General features: G+C 42.7%; 1 protein-coding gene across 1 annotated transcript in view; it reads left to right on the top strand.

Annotated features, from left to right (window-relative positions):
• The window catches only part of hdac4 (histone deacetylase 4), a 261,320-nt gene that overhangs the window by 14,217 nt on the left and 229,850 nt on the right, over positions 1-17,253 (top strand). The window contains exon 2 of the mRNA XM_046359569.1: positions 514-759. Within this exon, the coding sequence (XP_046215525.1) occupies positions 738-759 (22 nt within the window). The 5' untranslated portion in view covers positions 514-737. The remainder of the gene's footprint in view (positions 1-513; positions 760-17,253) is intronic.

The following is a 17,253-nucleotide window of genomic DNA, read 5'->3' on the forward strand; positions in this document are numbered from 1 at the left end:
TTGGGGACCTTCAATGCTGCAGAGAATTTTTTTGGTACCCTTCTTCCCCAGATCTTTGCCTCGACACAATCCTTTTTCTGAGCTCCACGTACAATTATTTTGACCACATGGCTTGGTTTTTGCTCTGAAATGCACTGTTAACTGTATTTTTTTATTTTTATAAATGTGGATTTATTGGCACGGCTTTTGTTAGGCCCGAGACGAGGTCGAGGGATGGCAAACCGTGCAATTATATCCTTCAAACACAGGCTTCGAGGGCATTATCACTTTTATACAACCGGTTACCAACATAGTTTCATTAAACGTTAATCTATTTCAGAATAAGGCTGTAACGTAACAAAATGCGGAAAAAGTCAAGGGTTCTGAATATTTTCCGAAGGCACTGTACAATGGCTTGTACAGGTGCATTATATGTGACGTAATATGCCTATATAGTATTTATGTAATGGGAACATACTTGGTCCACATATGACCAACCTCACTCAAACTTGTGTGTTCATGTGCCCTTGACAGGTTGAATTCACGGGAGTGAAGAAGCAAGCCAACAGCAAACCCTGGAAGCTGCTTTGTCTAGAATGAGCCCTTGAGACACCCCCCCCCCTTTCATCATAGTCTTCCTCGCAGTGTCCATCCAGCCGGACGGCGGATGCTGTTCATCTTACACCCCCAAGAGGAGTACTGAGGCCATTGTCCTCAACCTCTTCATCAGTTTCGCTTCCCAGGAGTGGTACCCTACGATGAATTCCTACAGTCAACAAGGTAAGAGTTTGTCTGGGCCTGCTAACAGTAGCCAGCGAGCAGCCCTAGCATCCTGGGAATTGAAATGCACTCTGGGAATCGTAGTATGCTGTGTAAAAGCAATTGTATTTCTATGGTGTGTAGACCTATTGCGCGATAGAAGCTTCAGAAATTAGCTTCAAAGTGCTTTTTTTAATGTCGCTTTGGAACTAAACTATAAATTGAATACATTCAATTATTTAGCTGTAATGAATAATGAATCACAGGCCTAATGAATGTCATTTGACCCAATATTATTAAGGCCATAGATCAAATTCCGATTTAAAACAGTTTAGATGTAATTGTAACATTATTTTGTATGATCTGAGTCTTAGATGGTTTTGCATAAGGGAAATTGCTGGGGCTTACATTCCTGGGGCCTACATCCATACATCTACATTATACATTGCCGCTGCTAAATGCATATGGGGGAAACGATGAGTATGTTTACATGCACATGAATAATGCAACATTAAACTGATTATGGCAGAAGGAAGTATGACTACTAATGAGTGTAAACTCATAACCGAAGTTTGCATATGCGATTTTAAAAATACCTGGTTTTCCGTGCAATCTAGAATTGTTAGGGCATGTCAACAGCTTAGTCGGCGTTCCAGCGGTGTATTTGATCTGTGTATGTGGCAGCAGCTGTAGCACAAGCCTCCCTCTTATGCGTGAGCAGGATTGGGGAGTAATGGATTACAAAAATCTTGTAATCAGATTAGATACTTTTGAAAAACTAAAGGATTACTTTGAGGATTACTTTGACATTCGGGAAGGAGGTTTGGGAGAAAAACATTTTTTGACACTTTTCTCAATGACATTCAAATCAGGATTGAAAAAGGTGCACGTTTAAGTTTGTTCCACCTAAGCGAGAGACCACTATGATGATAAACCCAATGTGTTTGATGGATCGCGGGAAAAGAGCAGGAATAGGCTTTTGTAGGCTACAGTCCAAGCCATGTCTTCCAGTGGAGCGTCTGCTGTCGGCATCCAAAGATTATCCAACTTGAATAAACACTTGGAGGTAAGGATGACAGCAGTGGTGGAGTCTACGGCGATACGGATATCACTTATTATTGATCACTACATAGCACATTGATGTGATTGTGAATTACACTGCTGCTCTCATTTTTAGCTACAGTATTTGCGCCTTACGGATTGTGGTTGTTGTGGATGGCTGTTTACAATGTGTATTTGAACACAATAATGGTTGAATTCAAGAAACTTAAGCTGCCTGTCGATCTTTGTTTTCAAAACCAGTGGACAGCCAGTGAAATAGAATGTATGCACACATGACTGTAAGTCGCTTTAGATAAAAGCGTCTGCTAAATGGCATATATTATTATATTATTATTATTAAATATGCACTCTTGCAACAGCTGCATAGCGCGGATCCCAGCCTATGGAATAAAAGTTGGGATTTTATTGCTCAATCCAAATCATGCTGATGAAAAAAAAATTCCATAGGCCTAATGGACACATGCTCAAACTCGCACACTTTTGATAGACTTAAAGGGGCAATCTGTAGTTCTGACAGTGTGTGTTTGAAAGAGTATTTTCCAGTAAGCAACAATATCGTTTCCATTCATTAGCCTACTTTTCTGTCATTCAGTAATATTTATTCCCATAGTAATTCGTTTTTTATTTTGTATTTTTTTATCATAATATTATTAATGAAAGATGCTGAAGAAATACAGTGCTGTACAGTATATGCTTTATCTGGCATTTTGAGGTTGCATGAGGTCGCCCACACTCACTTTAAACATTTGGATAACAAAGCATTTAAAAGCATTTTTAATAGAAGCCGCCTGCATTTGTTTATTAGGCTACTGTACAGTCTGACAAATAAACATAGTCTACAGTACATACTGTTGTAAACGTGGTAAAGAGCCTAATTCCTTACATAAGGGAGAGCAGGTCATGTCCAGACTTTCTTGGTGACCTCAAGTACTCATTAACTCTGTCTTTAATGATTTTTCGGGTTGCATCAGTCATGGACAGACACTTTTGAGACACAGTATTAATGATGAACACCCGTAGGTTCACTTGTAAACCACATTTGCCTGCGGATCCATCCCAGTTGGTATTCTGTGTCCACTCGTAGTATCTCTATTTGGTTACACACATCCTTGGAATAGCAGAACAGCATAACGGTCGGGACCGCCCTTGCTGTGTCTGGTGAGCAGTTGGTCAAGTTCTATTGTCGTTCAATGACTCAATCTCGGTCTTCAAAGTTTGAATCTGAACCATGTGCACCTACATCAGATGAGCAGAATGGTACCGCCCTGAGCCCCCATCAATTACAGTGGCCTATGATCGAAACGTTAGATCAATTAAGAATTAAAAGTGACTCCGTACACATTATAAGAATCTAGCAAAACTAACCGCTTTCTTGGCAACCATGCACTTTTTTGGTGTGACTTGTTGTCCAGCCCTTTGTCTACTGATCTCCACAGACGTGTGCTCTGCAAAAACACATTCACCTTTTTAGTACGCAGTCATTTTTTATTTTATTTAACCTTTTATTTAACTATCAATTTTATTCCACAGTATGCCTACACATTGATAGGCTATATACATTTTTACATTACATTTTTTTTACATTACATTTTTAAAAGAAAATGCACTGAAACCAAAATACCTTTAGTTTTGGTGATCCTCTCAGCTTCGGCTCATTTTCAAGTCCTGTTGAAAATCCTAACCCTGGAACGGGTAGCACTGGAGAAAGAAGCTGGCTCTATAGATGCACAATCGAGAGCATCCTGGCGGGCTGTATCACCGCCTGGTACGGCAACTGCTCCGCCCTCAACCGTAAGGCTCTCCAGAGGGTAGTGAGGTCTGCACAACGCATCACCGGGGGCAAACTACCTGCCCTCCAGGACACCTACACCACCCGATGTTACAGGAAGGCCATAAAGATCATCAAGGACATCAACCACCCGAGCCACTGCCTGTTCACCCCGCTATCATCCAGAAGGCGAGGTCAGTACAGGTGCATCAAAGCTGGGACCGAGAGACTGAAAAACAGCTTCTATCTCAAGGCCATCAGACTGTTAAACAGCCACCACTAACATTGAGTGGCTGCTGTCAACACACTGTCATTGACACTGACCCAACTCCAGCCACTCTAATAATGGGAATTGATGGGAAATGATGTAAATATATCACTAGCCACTTTAAACAATGCTACCTTATATAATGTTACTTACCCTACATTATTCATCTCATATGCATACATATATACTGTACTCTACATCATCGACTGCATCCTTATGTAATACATGTATCACTAGCCACTTTAACTATGCCACTTTGTTTACTTTGTCTACATACTCATCTCATATGTATATACTGTACTCGATACCATCTACTGTATGCTGCTCTGTACCATCACTCATTCATATATCCTTATGTACATATTCTTTATCCCCTTACACTGTGTATAAGACAGTAGTTTTGGAATTGTTAGTTAGATTACTTGTTGGTTATCACTGCATTGTCGGAACTAGAAGCACAAGCATTTCGCTACACTCGCATTAACATCTGCTAACCATGTGTATGTGACAAATAAAATTTGATTTGATTCGATTTGGCTTAGAAGAAAATGATGTCCATTTCGTCTGTTCTCTTTGGTCGCAATGTCATCGAATACATTGCAAGTTGGGAGATGTTCACACCTACAGTAACCGGGCTATAAAGAGTCCTGCTGATAGGGCTACACTTGTGAAAAACAAGTGTTTGAAAATCTGTTTTCAAAATGCCTCCAGCTGTCCATTACTACTGTAAATAAAAACACAGCATCTTGTTTTCATCATGTTTACATTCTTTATTTTAAGCACAATGTCACAAATAATTTGTATCTACCTTTCCAATTACTTTTAGAGTTTGGGATTTACAAATGTGCGCTTTTCATGTCATTTTTTGCTAAATCCAGTTTAAGTATAACTTTTGACTGACGCCTTTAGTGAGAGGTCTAATGCTCTAATATTGAATAATTTCTGATACACTGCTGATTTTGCAGGTTTCCCTACTTACAACGCATGTAGAGGTTTGTAATTTAAATCATAGGTACACTTCAACTGTGAGAGATGGAATCTAAAACAAAAATCCAGAAAATCACATTGTATGATTTTTAAGTAATTAATTTGCATTTTATTGCATGACATAAGTATTTGATCACCTACCAACCAGTAAGAATTCCGGCTCTCACAGACATGTTAGTTTTTCTTTAAGAAGCCCTCCTGTTCTCCACTCATTACCTGTATTAACTGCACCTGTTTGAACTCGTTACCTGAATTAAAGACACCTGTCCACACACTCAATCAAACAGACTCCAACCTCTCCACAATGGCCAAGACCAGAGAGCTGTGTAAGGACATCAGGGATGAAATTGTAGACCTGCACAAGGCTGAGATGGGCTACAGGCCAATAGGCAAGCAGCTTGGTGAGAAGGCAACATCTGTTGGCGCAATTATTAGAAAATAGAAGAAGTTCAAGATGACGGTCAATCACCCTCGGTCTGGGGCTCCATGCAAGATCTCACCTCGTGGGGCATCAATGATCATGAGGAAGGTGAGGGATCAGCCCAGAACTACACGGCAGGACCTGGTTAATGACCTGAAGAGAGCTGGGACCACAGTCTCAAAGAAAACCATTAGTAACACACTACGCCATCATGGATTAAAATCCTGCAGCGCACGCAAGGTCCCCCTGCTCAAGCCAGCGCATGTCCAGGCCCATCTGAAGTCTGACAATGACCATCTGGATGATCCAGAGGAGGAATGGGAGAAGGTCATGTGGTCTGATGAGATAAAAATAGAGCTTTTTGGTCTAAACTCCACTCGCCGTGTTTGGAGGAAGGAGAAGGATGAGTACAACCCCAAGAACATCATCCCAACCGTGAAGCATGGAGGTGGAAACATCATTCTTAGGGGATGCTTTTCTGCAAAGGGGACAGGACGACTGCACCGTATTGAGGGGAGGATGGATGGGGCCATGTATCGCAAGATCTTGGCCAACAACCTCCTTCCCTCAGTAAGAGCATTGAAGATGGGTCGTGGCTGAGTCTTCCAGCATGACAACGACCCGAAACACACAGCCAGGGCAACTAAGGAGTGGCTCCGTAAGAAGCATCTCAAGGTCCTGGAGTGGCCTAGCCAGTCTCCAGCCCTGAACCCAATAGAAAATCTTTGGAGAGAGCTGAAAGAACGTATTGCCCAGCGACAGACCCGAAACCTGAAGGATCTGGAGAAGGTCTGTATGGAGGAGTGAGAAATGTAAAGAGAAATGACAGACTATCATTACTTTAAGACATGAAGGTCAGTCAATTCATAAAATGTCAAGAACTTTTCAAGTTTCTTCAAGTGCAGTCACAAAAACCATCAAGTGCTATGATGAAGTGCTCATGAGGACCGCCACAGGAAAGGAAGACCCAGAATTACCGCTGCTGCAGAGGATACATTTATTAGTGTTACCAGCCTCAGAAATTGCAGCCCAAATAAATGCTTCAGAGTTCAAGTATCAGCCACATCTCAACATCAACTGTTCAGAGGAGGCTGTGTGAATCAGGCCTTCATGGTTTAATTGCTGCAAAGAAACCACTACTAAAGGACACCAATAACAAAAAGAGACTTGCCTGGTTCAAGACACATGAGCAATGGATGTTAAACCGGTGAAAATATGTCCTTTGGTCTGATGAGTACAGATTTGAGATTTTTGGTTCCAACCGCCGTGTCTTTGAGACGCAGAGTAGGATGATGATGATCTCGGCATGTGTGGTTCCCACCGTGAAGCATGGAGGAGGTGTGATGGTGTCGGGGTGCTTTGCTGGTGACACTGTCTGTGATTTATTTTGAATTCACGGCACACTTAACCAGCATGGCTACTACAGCATTCTGCAGCGATATGCCATCCCATCTGGTTTGTGCTTGGTGGGTCTATCATTTGTTTTTCAACAGGTCAATGACCAAACACACCTCCAGACTGTGTAATGGATATTTGACCAAGAAGGAGAGTGATGGAGTGCTGCATCAGATGACCTGTCCTCCACAATCACCCAACCTCCACCCAATTGAGATGGTTTTGGATGAGTTGGACCGCAGAGTGAAGGAAAAGCAGCCCCCAAGTGCTCAGCAAATGTGGGAACTCCTTATAGACTGTTGGAAAAGCATTCCAGGTGGAGCTGGTTGAGAGAATACCAAGAGCGTGCCAAGCTGTCATCAAGGCAAAGGGTGGCTACTTTGAAGAACCTAACATATAATGTATATTTTGATTTGTTTAACACTGTTTTGGTTACTACATTATATCATGTGTTATTTCATAGTTTTAATGTTTTCACTATTATTCTACAATGTAGAAAATAGTCCAAATAAAGAAAAACCCTTGAATGAGTAGGTGTCCAAACTTTTGACTGGTACTATACACACACGCAAACACACACAATCCCCTAGTGCCTGCTCCTCCCCTCCGGTAAATCTGTCCCTGTGCCAGACTGCTTGGGTAAGCTTATTCTGGGAACACAACCCAAGCATGCCGGAAGCAGCAGCAGCAGTGGAGGATTACGATGCCACAGTGAGGGACACGGTAGACCCCCTAATTGAGATGTCTTAATGATTTATTAATCGAGGCGCTGCCGTCTTACACTGGGAACACAGGCAATAATCCCTCTGACTCCTCTGAAATTGAGAAATCTTCTCTTCTCTCCTCTCTGTGCTTTTTAGGGTGTCATTCTCTTAAATTCCCACAGTTTGCACACAATTAAGGCTGGAAGGTGTGTGTGTGTGTGTTAGTTTTCGTAAATATCACGTTTATTTATTGTGATAGTCTGATGGTTTGTTGTCAGGCTTTCTGTCCAAGCTCCATACTGTAAAACTTTCCCCTGTAAATTTACAGCATTATTTTGGCACCAGAGTTGGCAGCTTAATACTGTAATTTTGCTTTACAGCAGAGATGCTGTAATATATTTCACGTTACTATTTTCCTTATTGTAAAACATATTACAGCCTCCCCGTTGTAAATTTAGAGAGATGATGTCATGTTATACGGTAAAGAAAATAGTACTGTGAAATATAGGAAATAGGGTGACATTTGAGATGTAGCCATAGATCCTGCAACTTCCTGGCAACATTGTGCTGGTTGTGCGCCGGGCTGCGTTCATTTTGATGCCTGGTCATGGTTAACTAGAGGAAGAACTATAACTTTTTATACATGAGGAAATACCACCGCCACACCTGGCTCCCTATGACCAATGTTCCCTCCAATTTTTTGGGGCACTGAGCAAAATTTTGGTCTTGTGATTGGAAACTGGAATGTTGTGTGAATTATGTGCAACTTCCGATGCACATTTACAGTGAACACAGAGGCTGTACCCTTACAGTTTTAAACAGTAGCCAATAGGTTATTGTGGCTATTTGAGCATAATGTAGGCCTACCAACAAAACCAATGGAGCAAATCCCATAACATTTTCACGTGGAAATAGATTTTGATTTCTCTTTACAAAAGTCTGTTGTATGACACTCCAGAGCAGTGCCAACGTTTCTGTTTGACACGTGGAGTTGTCGCGACAAAGTTCATATGTGAATGTGTCTTGTTGTAAATGTTTTATGAGAGTACTACTGGGCAGAAACAGTGCCTTGCGAAAGTATTCGGCCCCCTTGAACTTTGCAACCTTTTGCCACATTTCAGGCTTCAAACATAAAGATATAAAACTATTTTTTTGTGAAGACTCAACAACAAGTGGGACACAATCATGAAGTGGAACTAGATTTATTGGATATTTCAAACATTTTTAACAAATCAAAAACTGAATAATTGGCCGTGCAAAATTATTCAGCCCCCTTACTTTCAGTGCAGCAAACTATCTCCAGAAGTTCAGTGAGGATCTCTGAATGATCCAATGTTGACCTAAATAACTAATGATGATAAATACAATCCACCTGTGTGTAATCAAGTCTCCGTATAAATGCACCTGCACTGTGATAGTCTGAGGTCCGTTAACATTTACATTTACATTTAAGTCATTTAGCAGACGCTCTTATCCAGAGCGACTTACAAATTGGTGCATTCACCTTATGACATCCAGTGGGACAGTCACTTAACAATAGTGCATCTAAAACTTAGGGGGGGTGGGGTGAGAGGGATTACTTAACCTATCCTAGGTATTCCTTAAAGAGGTGGGGTTTCAGGTGTCTCCGGAAGGTGGTGATTGACTCCGCTGTCCTGGCGTCGTGAGGGAGTTTGTTCCACCATTGGGGGGCCAGGGCAGCGAACAGTTTTGACTGGGCTGAGCGGGAGCTGTACTTCCTCAGTGGTAGGGAAAAAGCGCAGAGAGCATCATGAAGAACAAGGAACACACCAGGCAGGTCCGAGATACTGTTGTGAACAAGTTTAAAGCCGGATTTGGATACAAAAAGATTTCCCAAGCTTTAAACATCCCAAGGAGCACTGTGCACGCGATAATATTGAAATGGAAGGAGTATCAGACCACTGCAAATCTACCAAGACCTGGCCGTCCCTCTAAACTTTCAGCTCATACAAGGAGAAGACTGATCAGAGATGCAGCCAAGAGGCCCATGATCACTCTGGATGAACTGCAGAGATCTACAGCTAAGGTGGGACACTCTGTCCATAGGACAACAATCAGTCGTATATTGCACAAATCTGGCCTTTATGGAAGAGTGGCAAGAAGAAAGCCATTTCTTAAAGATATCCATAAAAAGTGTTGTTTAAAGTTTGCCACAAGCCACCTGGGAGACACACCAAACATGTGGAAGAAGGTGCTCTGGTCAGATGAAACCAAAATTGAACTTTTTGGCAACAATGCAAAACGTTATGTTTGGCGTAAAAGGAACACAGCTCATCACCCTGAACACACCATCCCCACTGTCAAACATGGTGGTGGCAGCATCATGGTTTGGGCCTGCTTTTCTTCAGCAGGGACAGGGAAGATGGTTAAAATTGATGGGAAGATGGATGGAGCCAAATACAGGACCATTCTGGAAGAAAACCTGATGGAGTCTGCAAAAGACCTGAGACTGGGACGGAGATTTGTCTTCCAACAAGACAATGATCCAAAGCATAAAGCAAAATCTACAATGGAATGGTTCAAAAATAAACCTATCCAGGTGTTAGAATGGCCAAGTCAAAGTCCAGACCTGAATCCAATCGAGAATCTGTGGAAAGAACTGAAAACTGCTGTTCACAAATGCTCTCCATCCAACCTCACGGAGCTCGAGCTGTTTTGCAAGGAGGAATGGGAAAAAATGTCAGTCTCTCGATGTGCAAAACTGATAGAGACATACCCCAAGCGACTTACAGCTGTAATCGCAGTAAAAGATGGCTCTACAAAGTATTAACTTAAGGGGGGTGAATAATATCCAATAAATGTTGTTCCACTTCATGATTGTGTCCCACTTGTTGTTGATTCTTCACAAAAAAATACAGTTTTATATCTTTATGTTTGAAGCCTGAAATGTGGCAAAAGGTCGCAAAGTTCAAGGGGGCTGAATACTTTCGCAAGGCACTGTATATATTTTTTTTAATGCTTTCTTACAACAGGAGTTTGCTTTTTAATGTTTTTCCTTAACAATACTTATGGACACACAGATAAAGAATCAAATAAATACATTTCCAATTCTCTAAAATAATCATTATAGTAATTTTCAGAATTTTGTGACATTTTGCAACATAGGAAATTATGTTTCAGATTAACCACAGACATTTCCTTTTTACAGTTTTTTTTCATCTGACCTTTTGCTTGTAGTATTGCCTAGTTAGATGAAAGATTACACATCACACATCTCTCACATTTGTACAGGTTTCCTAGAATTTAGAAAGCTATCGTGCAGATATTGTGGTGTCTGGTGGAACGTCTCATGGTAGCAAGTTTAGTTTTTGTATGAGATTATAGGTTATTAGGGATCCCAATCATTTAGATGCACAGCTGTCTTAAAAATTGGAGCCCTGTTGACACACATTTCTTACACATTTGACATACTTTTTATGAGTTTGTCAAATACACACTTCCACAGTTCATGGTCAACCAAAAGTTATCCTTTAAGACAGAATAACACCCTTTAACTTACACCCGTAATCTGTCCATGTTGGCTTCATATTTGTATATGTGTTTTGCTGTTGGGTCTTCAGTGTCAGGGTGTTTTGCAGCCAACCTTTCATGATAATTTTATGTTATTTGGCCTGTTAATGTCTATCCTACTTTCCCCTAAGCATTTTACATTTTTTGCAGAAGAGATCTTAGTCACGCAATTTTACATCTACCTAAGCTGTTTGGTGCAGTATTTTCTCAATGAAAGAATTTGCATGAAAACGACTCGTCTCTCGTTGAATGACAACAAAGACTTTATTGAAGGATCCCTACTGTTGACCAATCACGTAGACTTCGGCTACTGACTTCAGCTTGCCTCCAGAAAAAATGTTGTGTGCCCGAACAGGCGGAGGAAAAAACTCACCGAAGTCCAACAGGAACAAAAACGTCACCAAACTCTTCCGAACTGTTTCGTCTGGGAAGCATGCGGACGCCTTTACAGATTAAAAATGACAAATAGTTACACATCATACCTATTTTTGTTTACAATAAACTGTGTATCAATGTTAATACATAATGTGCTGTTAAACGTGCTTGAGGCGTCACTACAGACACCCTGGTTCGAATCCAGGCTGTATCACAACTGGCCGTGATTGGGAGTCCCATAGGGCAGCAATTGGCCCAGTGTCGTCCGGGATGGGCCGGTGTAGTCCGTCATTGTAAATAAGAATTTGTTCTTAAGTGACTTGCCTAGTTAAATAAAGGTTAAATAAAAAATGAATAAATAAAAGGAAGCAGGTGCAGAAGAAGAATTTAGTGATGAAGAGAGAAGGCAGATAAACAAAACAGAAGTGTACTGAATGTGACCAATACTGCCTGAGGCTACTGAGGGCTGAATGAAGGGAGAGTAATCAAGGTGATGATGAGGTCCAGGTGTGCGTAATAATGGTGTCAGGACCGGTGGTTAAAAACTGCCGATGTCGAGCACTGGAGAGGTGTGACAGTATCCTAGACTGGTCCGCTCCTTGCCCTCGGGGCCAGCCAGGAGTGCAGCCCCGAGGGCAAAGAGCGGACCAGTCCGGACTGCGGGGAAGAATATCCCAGATGACTGCGGAGAAGAATATCCCGGATAATTTTGGGGTCCAGGATGTTGGCCACTGGGACCCAACAGCGCTCCTCTGGACCATAAGCCCTCCCAGTCCACCAGGTACTGAAGCTGACCCCCATGACGTTGGGAGTCCAGTAGGGACCTGACGGCATAGGCGGGGTCCCATCGATGTTCAGGGGAGGCAGAGGGGTGTCGTGGGTGATGGCATCAGCCAGGAGACCAGGAACCACTGGCCTGAGGGAAACATGAAAATATCCGGTTGTTAGTGGTGAGTTGTAAACGACCATGGGGGGTTCAGGGCCGGCTGAAATCCCAGCACGTACTGGAAAGGAGTCAGCCCAGAGAAGGAGTGACGAAGTGAGTTCTGGGCATACTTTGCTCAGGGAAGGAACCGGGCCCACTCACCCTGCCAATCCTGGCAGTGACTCCTAAAGAACCTCCCCAGCTCCTAGTTGGTCCTCTCTGCCTACCCGTTGGACTGAGGCTGGTACCCAGATGTGAGGCTGACCATGGCCCCTAGCTTCTCAATGAAGGCTCTCAATACCCGCGGCATGAATCGGGGGCACGGTCGGAGAGAATGTCCTCCAGATGGGCATAGTGCCGGAAGACCTTCTGGAACAGTGCCTCAGTGACGTGGAGAGCTGTAGGGAAACCAGAGAGAGAGAGATACAACGGCAGGATTTAGAGAATCTGACCACAACAACCATAATAGTGGTGAAACCATCAGAAGGAGGGAGATCAGTAACGAAATCTATGGACAAAATCTATTTTGGGCACATACGAGGCAGGAGTTGACATAGGCGGCGACATCCTGCACCAAGGTGGGCCACCAATACTTTGCAGGGATGGATTGAATGGTACAGGTGATACCTTGTCATCCAGCGCCCAGGTCAACAGCTGATCCCTTTCCCGTGTGGGAATGTAGATGCGCTCAGGAGGGCAGGTAGCAGGCGCAGGTTCCCTCTCCGGAGCCTGGTGGATGTCCACATCTACGTCCCAAAACATGGGGCCAATGATACGGGAGGATTGCATGATGGGCTGGAGGGCACCTACAGGACTCTCAACCAACGTGGAACCACAGAGTAAGGGAAATCATGTCCTCCGGCATCTTGGTGACCAGGCGGTGATTTTCATCCTCGACCAGGAGATGGTGGGGTTATGACGTTGGAGCCACGGCCGAGGACGACTTTGTGTATGGGTGCGCTGATGAGGAAGAGAAGGCTTTCTTGGTGCATGGATCCCACGGTGAGGATGAGTGGTGCTGTGATGTGTGTGATTGTTCCAGATCCCAATTGTCTATTATCCAGGGCTTGGACCAGAAAAGAAGAGGAGAAAGGGTACGAGGTGATGTTTAGGGAGGAGGCGAGGGCCTGGTCGATGAAATTCCCCGCAGCACTGGCATCCACTAGAGCTGTAGCGACAACAGCTGAGGGACAGCCAGCCAGTGAAATGGAAACCAGGAAGGGTTTGTCGGAAAACGATGATGAAGGAATACTCACGCCTACCCTGGGAAATGGATGATCACGGGGCCGTTCCTCTGCTCCAGTGGACCTCGGGTTGGGATGCACTGGAGACCGCTGGAGGTGCCCCTCCTGGCCGCAATAGGGACACAGCCCCAGCTGTCTCTGGTGACTTCGCTCTGCATGGAGAGGTGTGTGACTATCTCCATGGGATCAGGCTCTGCCTCAGGATGGCTAAAGGAGGAGGGTGAGGGAGTTTCCGGCACTCCTGAAGAAGGTTGTCAATACGGATGGCCATCGCGATGAGCGAGTCCAAGGAAAGGTTGTCGTCCCGGCATGCCAACTGCGTGTGGACCTCCTCGCGCAGTCCTCTACAGAATAGGGTGCAGAGCACTGGTTCATCTTATCCGCTGGAGGCTGCCACAGTCCGGAAGGTGAGGGTGTACTCCGTAGCGGTCTGGACACCCAGCCAGAGTTGGAATAGTCGCTCACTTCCCTCTGCCCTCCGGTGGATTGTTGAAGACCACCCTGAACAGAGCCATGAACCTCTTGTAGGAACCCAGCTCTTCCTCGCCTCTCTCCCAGATGGCTGTAGCCCACTTCAACGCCCACCCAGTCAGTATGGAAATGACTGTGGCAACCTTGGAGCTCTTGTTGGTGGGAGATTAATCAAGGTGATGATGAGGTCCAGGTGTGTGTAATAATGGAGAGTAGGTCTGCGTAATGATGGTGCCAGGACCGGTGGTTAATAGACCAGTGATTTTGAGCGCTGGAGAGGGGGAGCAGGATTAGGGAGTGACATTCTTTGGGCTTTAGCGATCTAATATTTTGAATGCTAGAAAGTGAGCAAAATTATTATTATATTGTATAGAACTATAAAAACATAGAAGGCTATTAAAATACCTATTTTTTTACTAGTATAATGTCTGTCCCTCTGTTTTATGTCATTGGTGTTACTGCCTTGAAAATCACTCATTACAAAGATATACAAGGACCTTGAGAATTCCCTTCAGTGGCAAACGTTTATCGGGGGAGTGGTCTATATACAAGAAAATTATTAGCTGATTACACATAGATGTTACTACTCCTACTGGTGGAACATTGTTATCCTGATGGTAAAAATTATTTAAAGCCATTAAGCTTTCATATTAGTTGATTTAAAATGAGAAGATGTACCCAAATACATTTAAATCAATAAATATCTGTCTTGCTCAAATGCCACCGCAATTCAAGAACAACCCACCAACATCTCTCCTGGTCTTCCTAGACTGCATCGCTACTTAGCTGCATCACATAGACTGAAGTCATATGGAGACATGCAGCCCAAGACAGTAAGGCTATGCCCTCAAGTGCTTTCATTTTTGCTTTTGTATGGCATCGTTGGGGAGAATTCCATTGGAAGAAGTTGTCAATACAGTACCAAAACCAAAGAGACTTTATTGCAGGATGAATTCTTGAGTTCAGTGTGTTTTCTATTGCCTAAGTGTTTTAAAACCACATCTTTGTAAGATATTTTCTAATGCCATAACAGGGGACTCTGAGAGGACAACTAAAAAGAACAGTGATTTAGATTGGCTGTGGAGAGCTTAAGGCCTTCATCATACCCTCTCTCTCTTTTATTTCCAGTGTTCTTTGCATGGAGTATGCTAGCATTTAATAGCAAATAGCTCCAACCACACCCACAGTAGGATGTTGAGCTCAATCAGCATGAGCTTTGGTTGAAATATGCCAACAAACACAGCCCAAATATCCAACATTTTTACTGCTCAGTTACTGTTGCTCGGAATGGTGTTGAGCTGCCAATCCAATACCTAGCATCACCAGTGTTTAGTTACAACAGTGCCGTGAAAAAAATATACTTAATTTATTAACAAAGTTATGCAAAACCTAATTCCCCTGTGAGAAAAAGTAATTGCCGCCTTACACTCAGTAACTGGTTATGCCACTAACCAAATGCTTCCTGTAGTGGTTGATCAGTCACATACATCGCTGTGGAGGAATTTTGTCCCACTTTTGAACTGCTTTAACGCAGTGATATTTGTGGGTTTTCAAGCATAAACTGCAAGTTTCAAGTCCTGCCACATCTCAATTGGGATTAGGTCTGGCCTTTGAGTAGGCCATTCAAAAACTTAAACTGTGTTGCTTTTTAACCATTTTCATGTAGACTTGCTTATCTGTTTTGGATCTAGGGCTGTCCCCGACCAAAACAAAAAGTTGGTTGACTAAGAGGAGTGTTCTTTCGACTATTTGACTTGTCGATATTTTAAACCGTGAATTTTTCCAAATGTGTCAACCTTTTGTGACTAGGTGGCATTTTTGGAAAAATAACGTTCCCGTAGTAAACGGGATATTTTGTCAGGACAAGATGCTAGAATATGCATATAATTGACAGCTTAGGATAGAAAACTCTCTAAAGTTTCCAAAACTGTAAAAATATTGTCTGTGAGTATAACAGAACTGATATTGCAGGCGAAAGCCTGAGAGAAATCCAACCCAGAAGTGACTCATCTTTTGAAAGCTCTGCGTTCCAATGCGTCCCTATTGAGCAGTGAATGGGCTATCAATCAGATTACTTTTTCTCCGTATTCCCCAAGGTGTCTACAGCATTGTGACATAGTTTTATGCATTTATGTTGAAGAATACCCGTAAGCGGCTACATTGCGCAACTGGTCACCTGATGGCTCTCAGAGTGATTCTCGCATAAAATACAGAGGTAGCCATTTTTCCAATCGGCCCTAAAACCAATTGTCCCGGTGGATATATTATCGAATAGATATTTGAAAAACACCTTGAGGATTGATTATAAACAACGTTTGCCATGTTTCTGTCGATATTATAGAGCTAATTTGGAATATTTTTCGGTGTTTTCGTGACTGCAATTTCCGGGCGATTTCTCAGCCAAACGTGAAGAAAAAACTGAGCTATTTCGCCTACAAAAATAATATTTTTGGAAAAAGGAACATTGGCTATCTAACTGGGAGTCTCGTGAGTGAAAACATCCGAAGCTCATCAAAGGTAAACGATTTAATTTGATTGCTTTTCTGATTTCTGCGACCAAGACAAAATGCTATGCTAGCCTATCGATAAACATACACAAATGCTCGTCTAGCTTTGGCTGGAAAGCATATTTTGAAAATCTGAGATGACAGGGTGATTAACAAAAGGCTAAGCTGTGTCTCAATATATTTCACTTGTGATTTTCATGAATAGGAATATTTTCTAGGAATATTTATGTCCGTTGCGTTATGCTAATTCGTGTCAGTCGATGATTACGCTCCCGGACCCAGGATGGGGAGTTACTAGAGGTTAATAACAAATATGAAGGCTACTGAGCTTGTCTGGTGATTTAAGCACACTGTAATTAAATAATTAAGATACACAAATGACTCGAGGGAGCCAAAGAACAAGATAGCCTAACCAGAAGAAAAAAACCTGTTTCCGAACCTCCTCCCGCAGCTGCTGGCCTTCACAGATTCTGCCGTTACACTCCCGAAGTTGCCGGTAATAGGCTACACCAGGGGTCAACAACCTTTTCCATTTGGAGTGCCAATTTATCTTACAATTTCTACCAATCTGCGTGCCAGTTATGATTTTCATATGCACATTTTTGTGGAAGAGTTTAATTAATTTTATAATAAAGTCTTCCTATCTCAAAATCATTGTCATGTGATTAATGAAAATGATATCTAAATTCATATCTATATAATTCTAAAAGTATCTTCTATTGCAATTGCCAACTATGTAAAAATAGCCTACATTAAGCCAACCAAATAAATAAAGACATTGCAACATGCAGGTAGAAAATATCCTGATAATAATAAATTACATTGGCTATGCATGACCTGTCTGCAAGGAACTTGAA

The sequence above is a fragment of the Oncorhynchus gorbuscha genome, linkage group LG01 (genome assembly GCF_021184085.1).
Source record: "Oncorhynchus gorbuscha isolate QuinsamMale2020 ecotype Even-year linkage group LG01, OgorEven_v1.0, whole genome shotgun sequence".
NCBI classification, from domain to species: domain Eukaryota; kingdom Metazoa; phylum Chordata; class Actinopteri; order Salmoniformes; family Salmonidae; genus Oncorhynchus; species Oncorhynchus gorbuscha.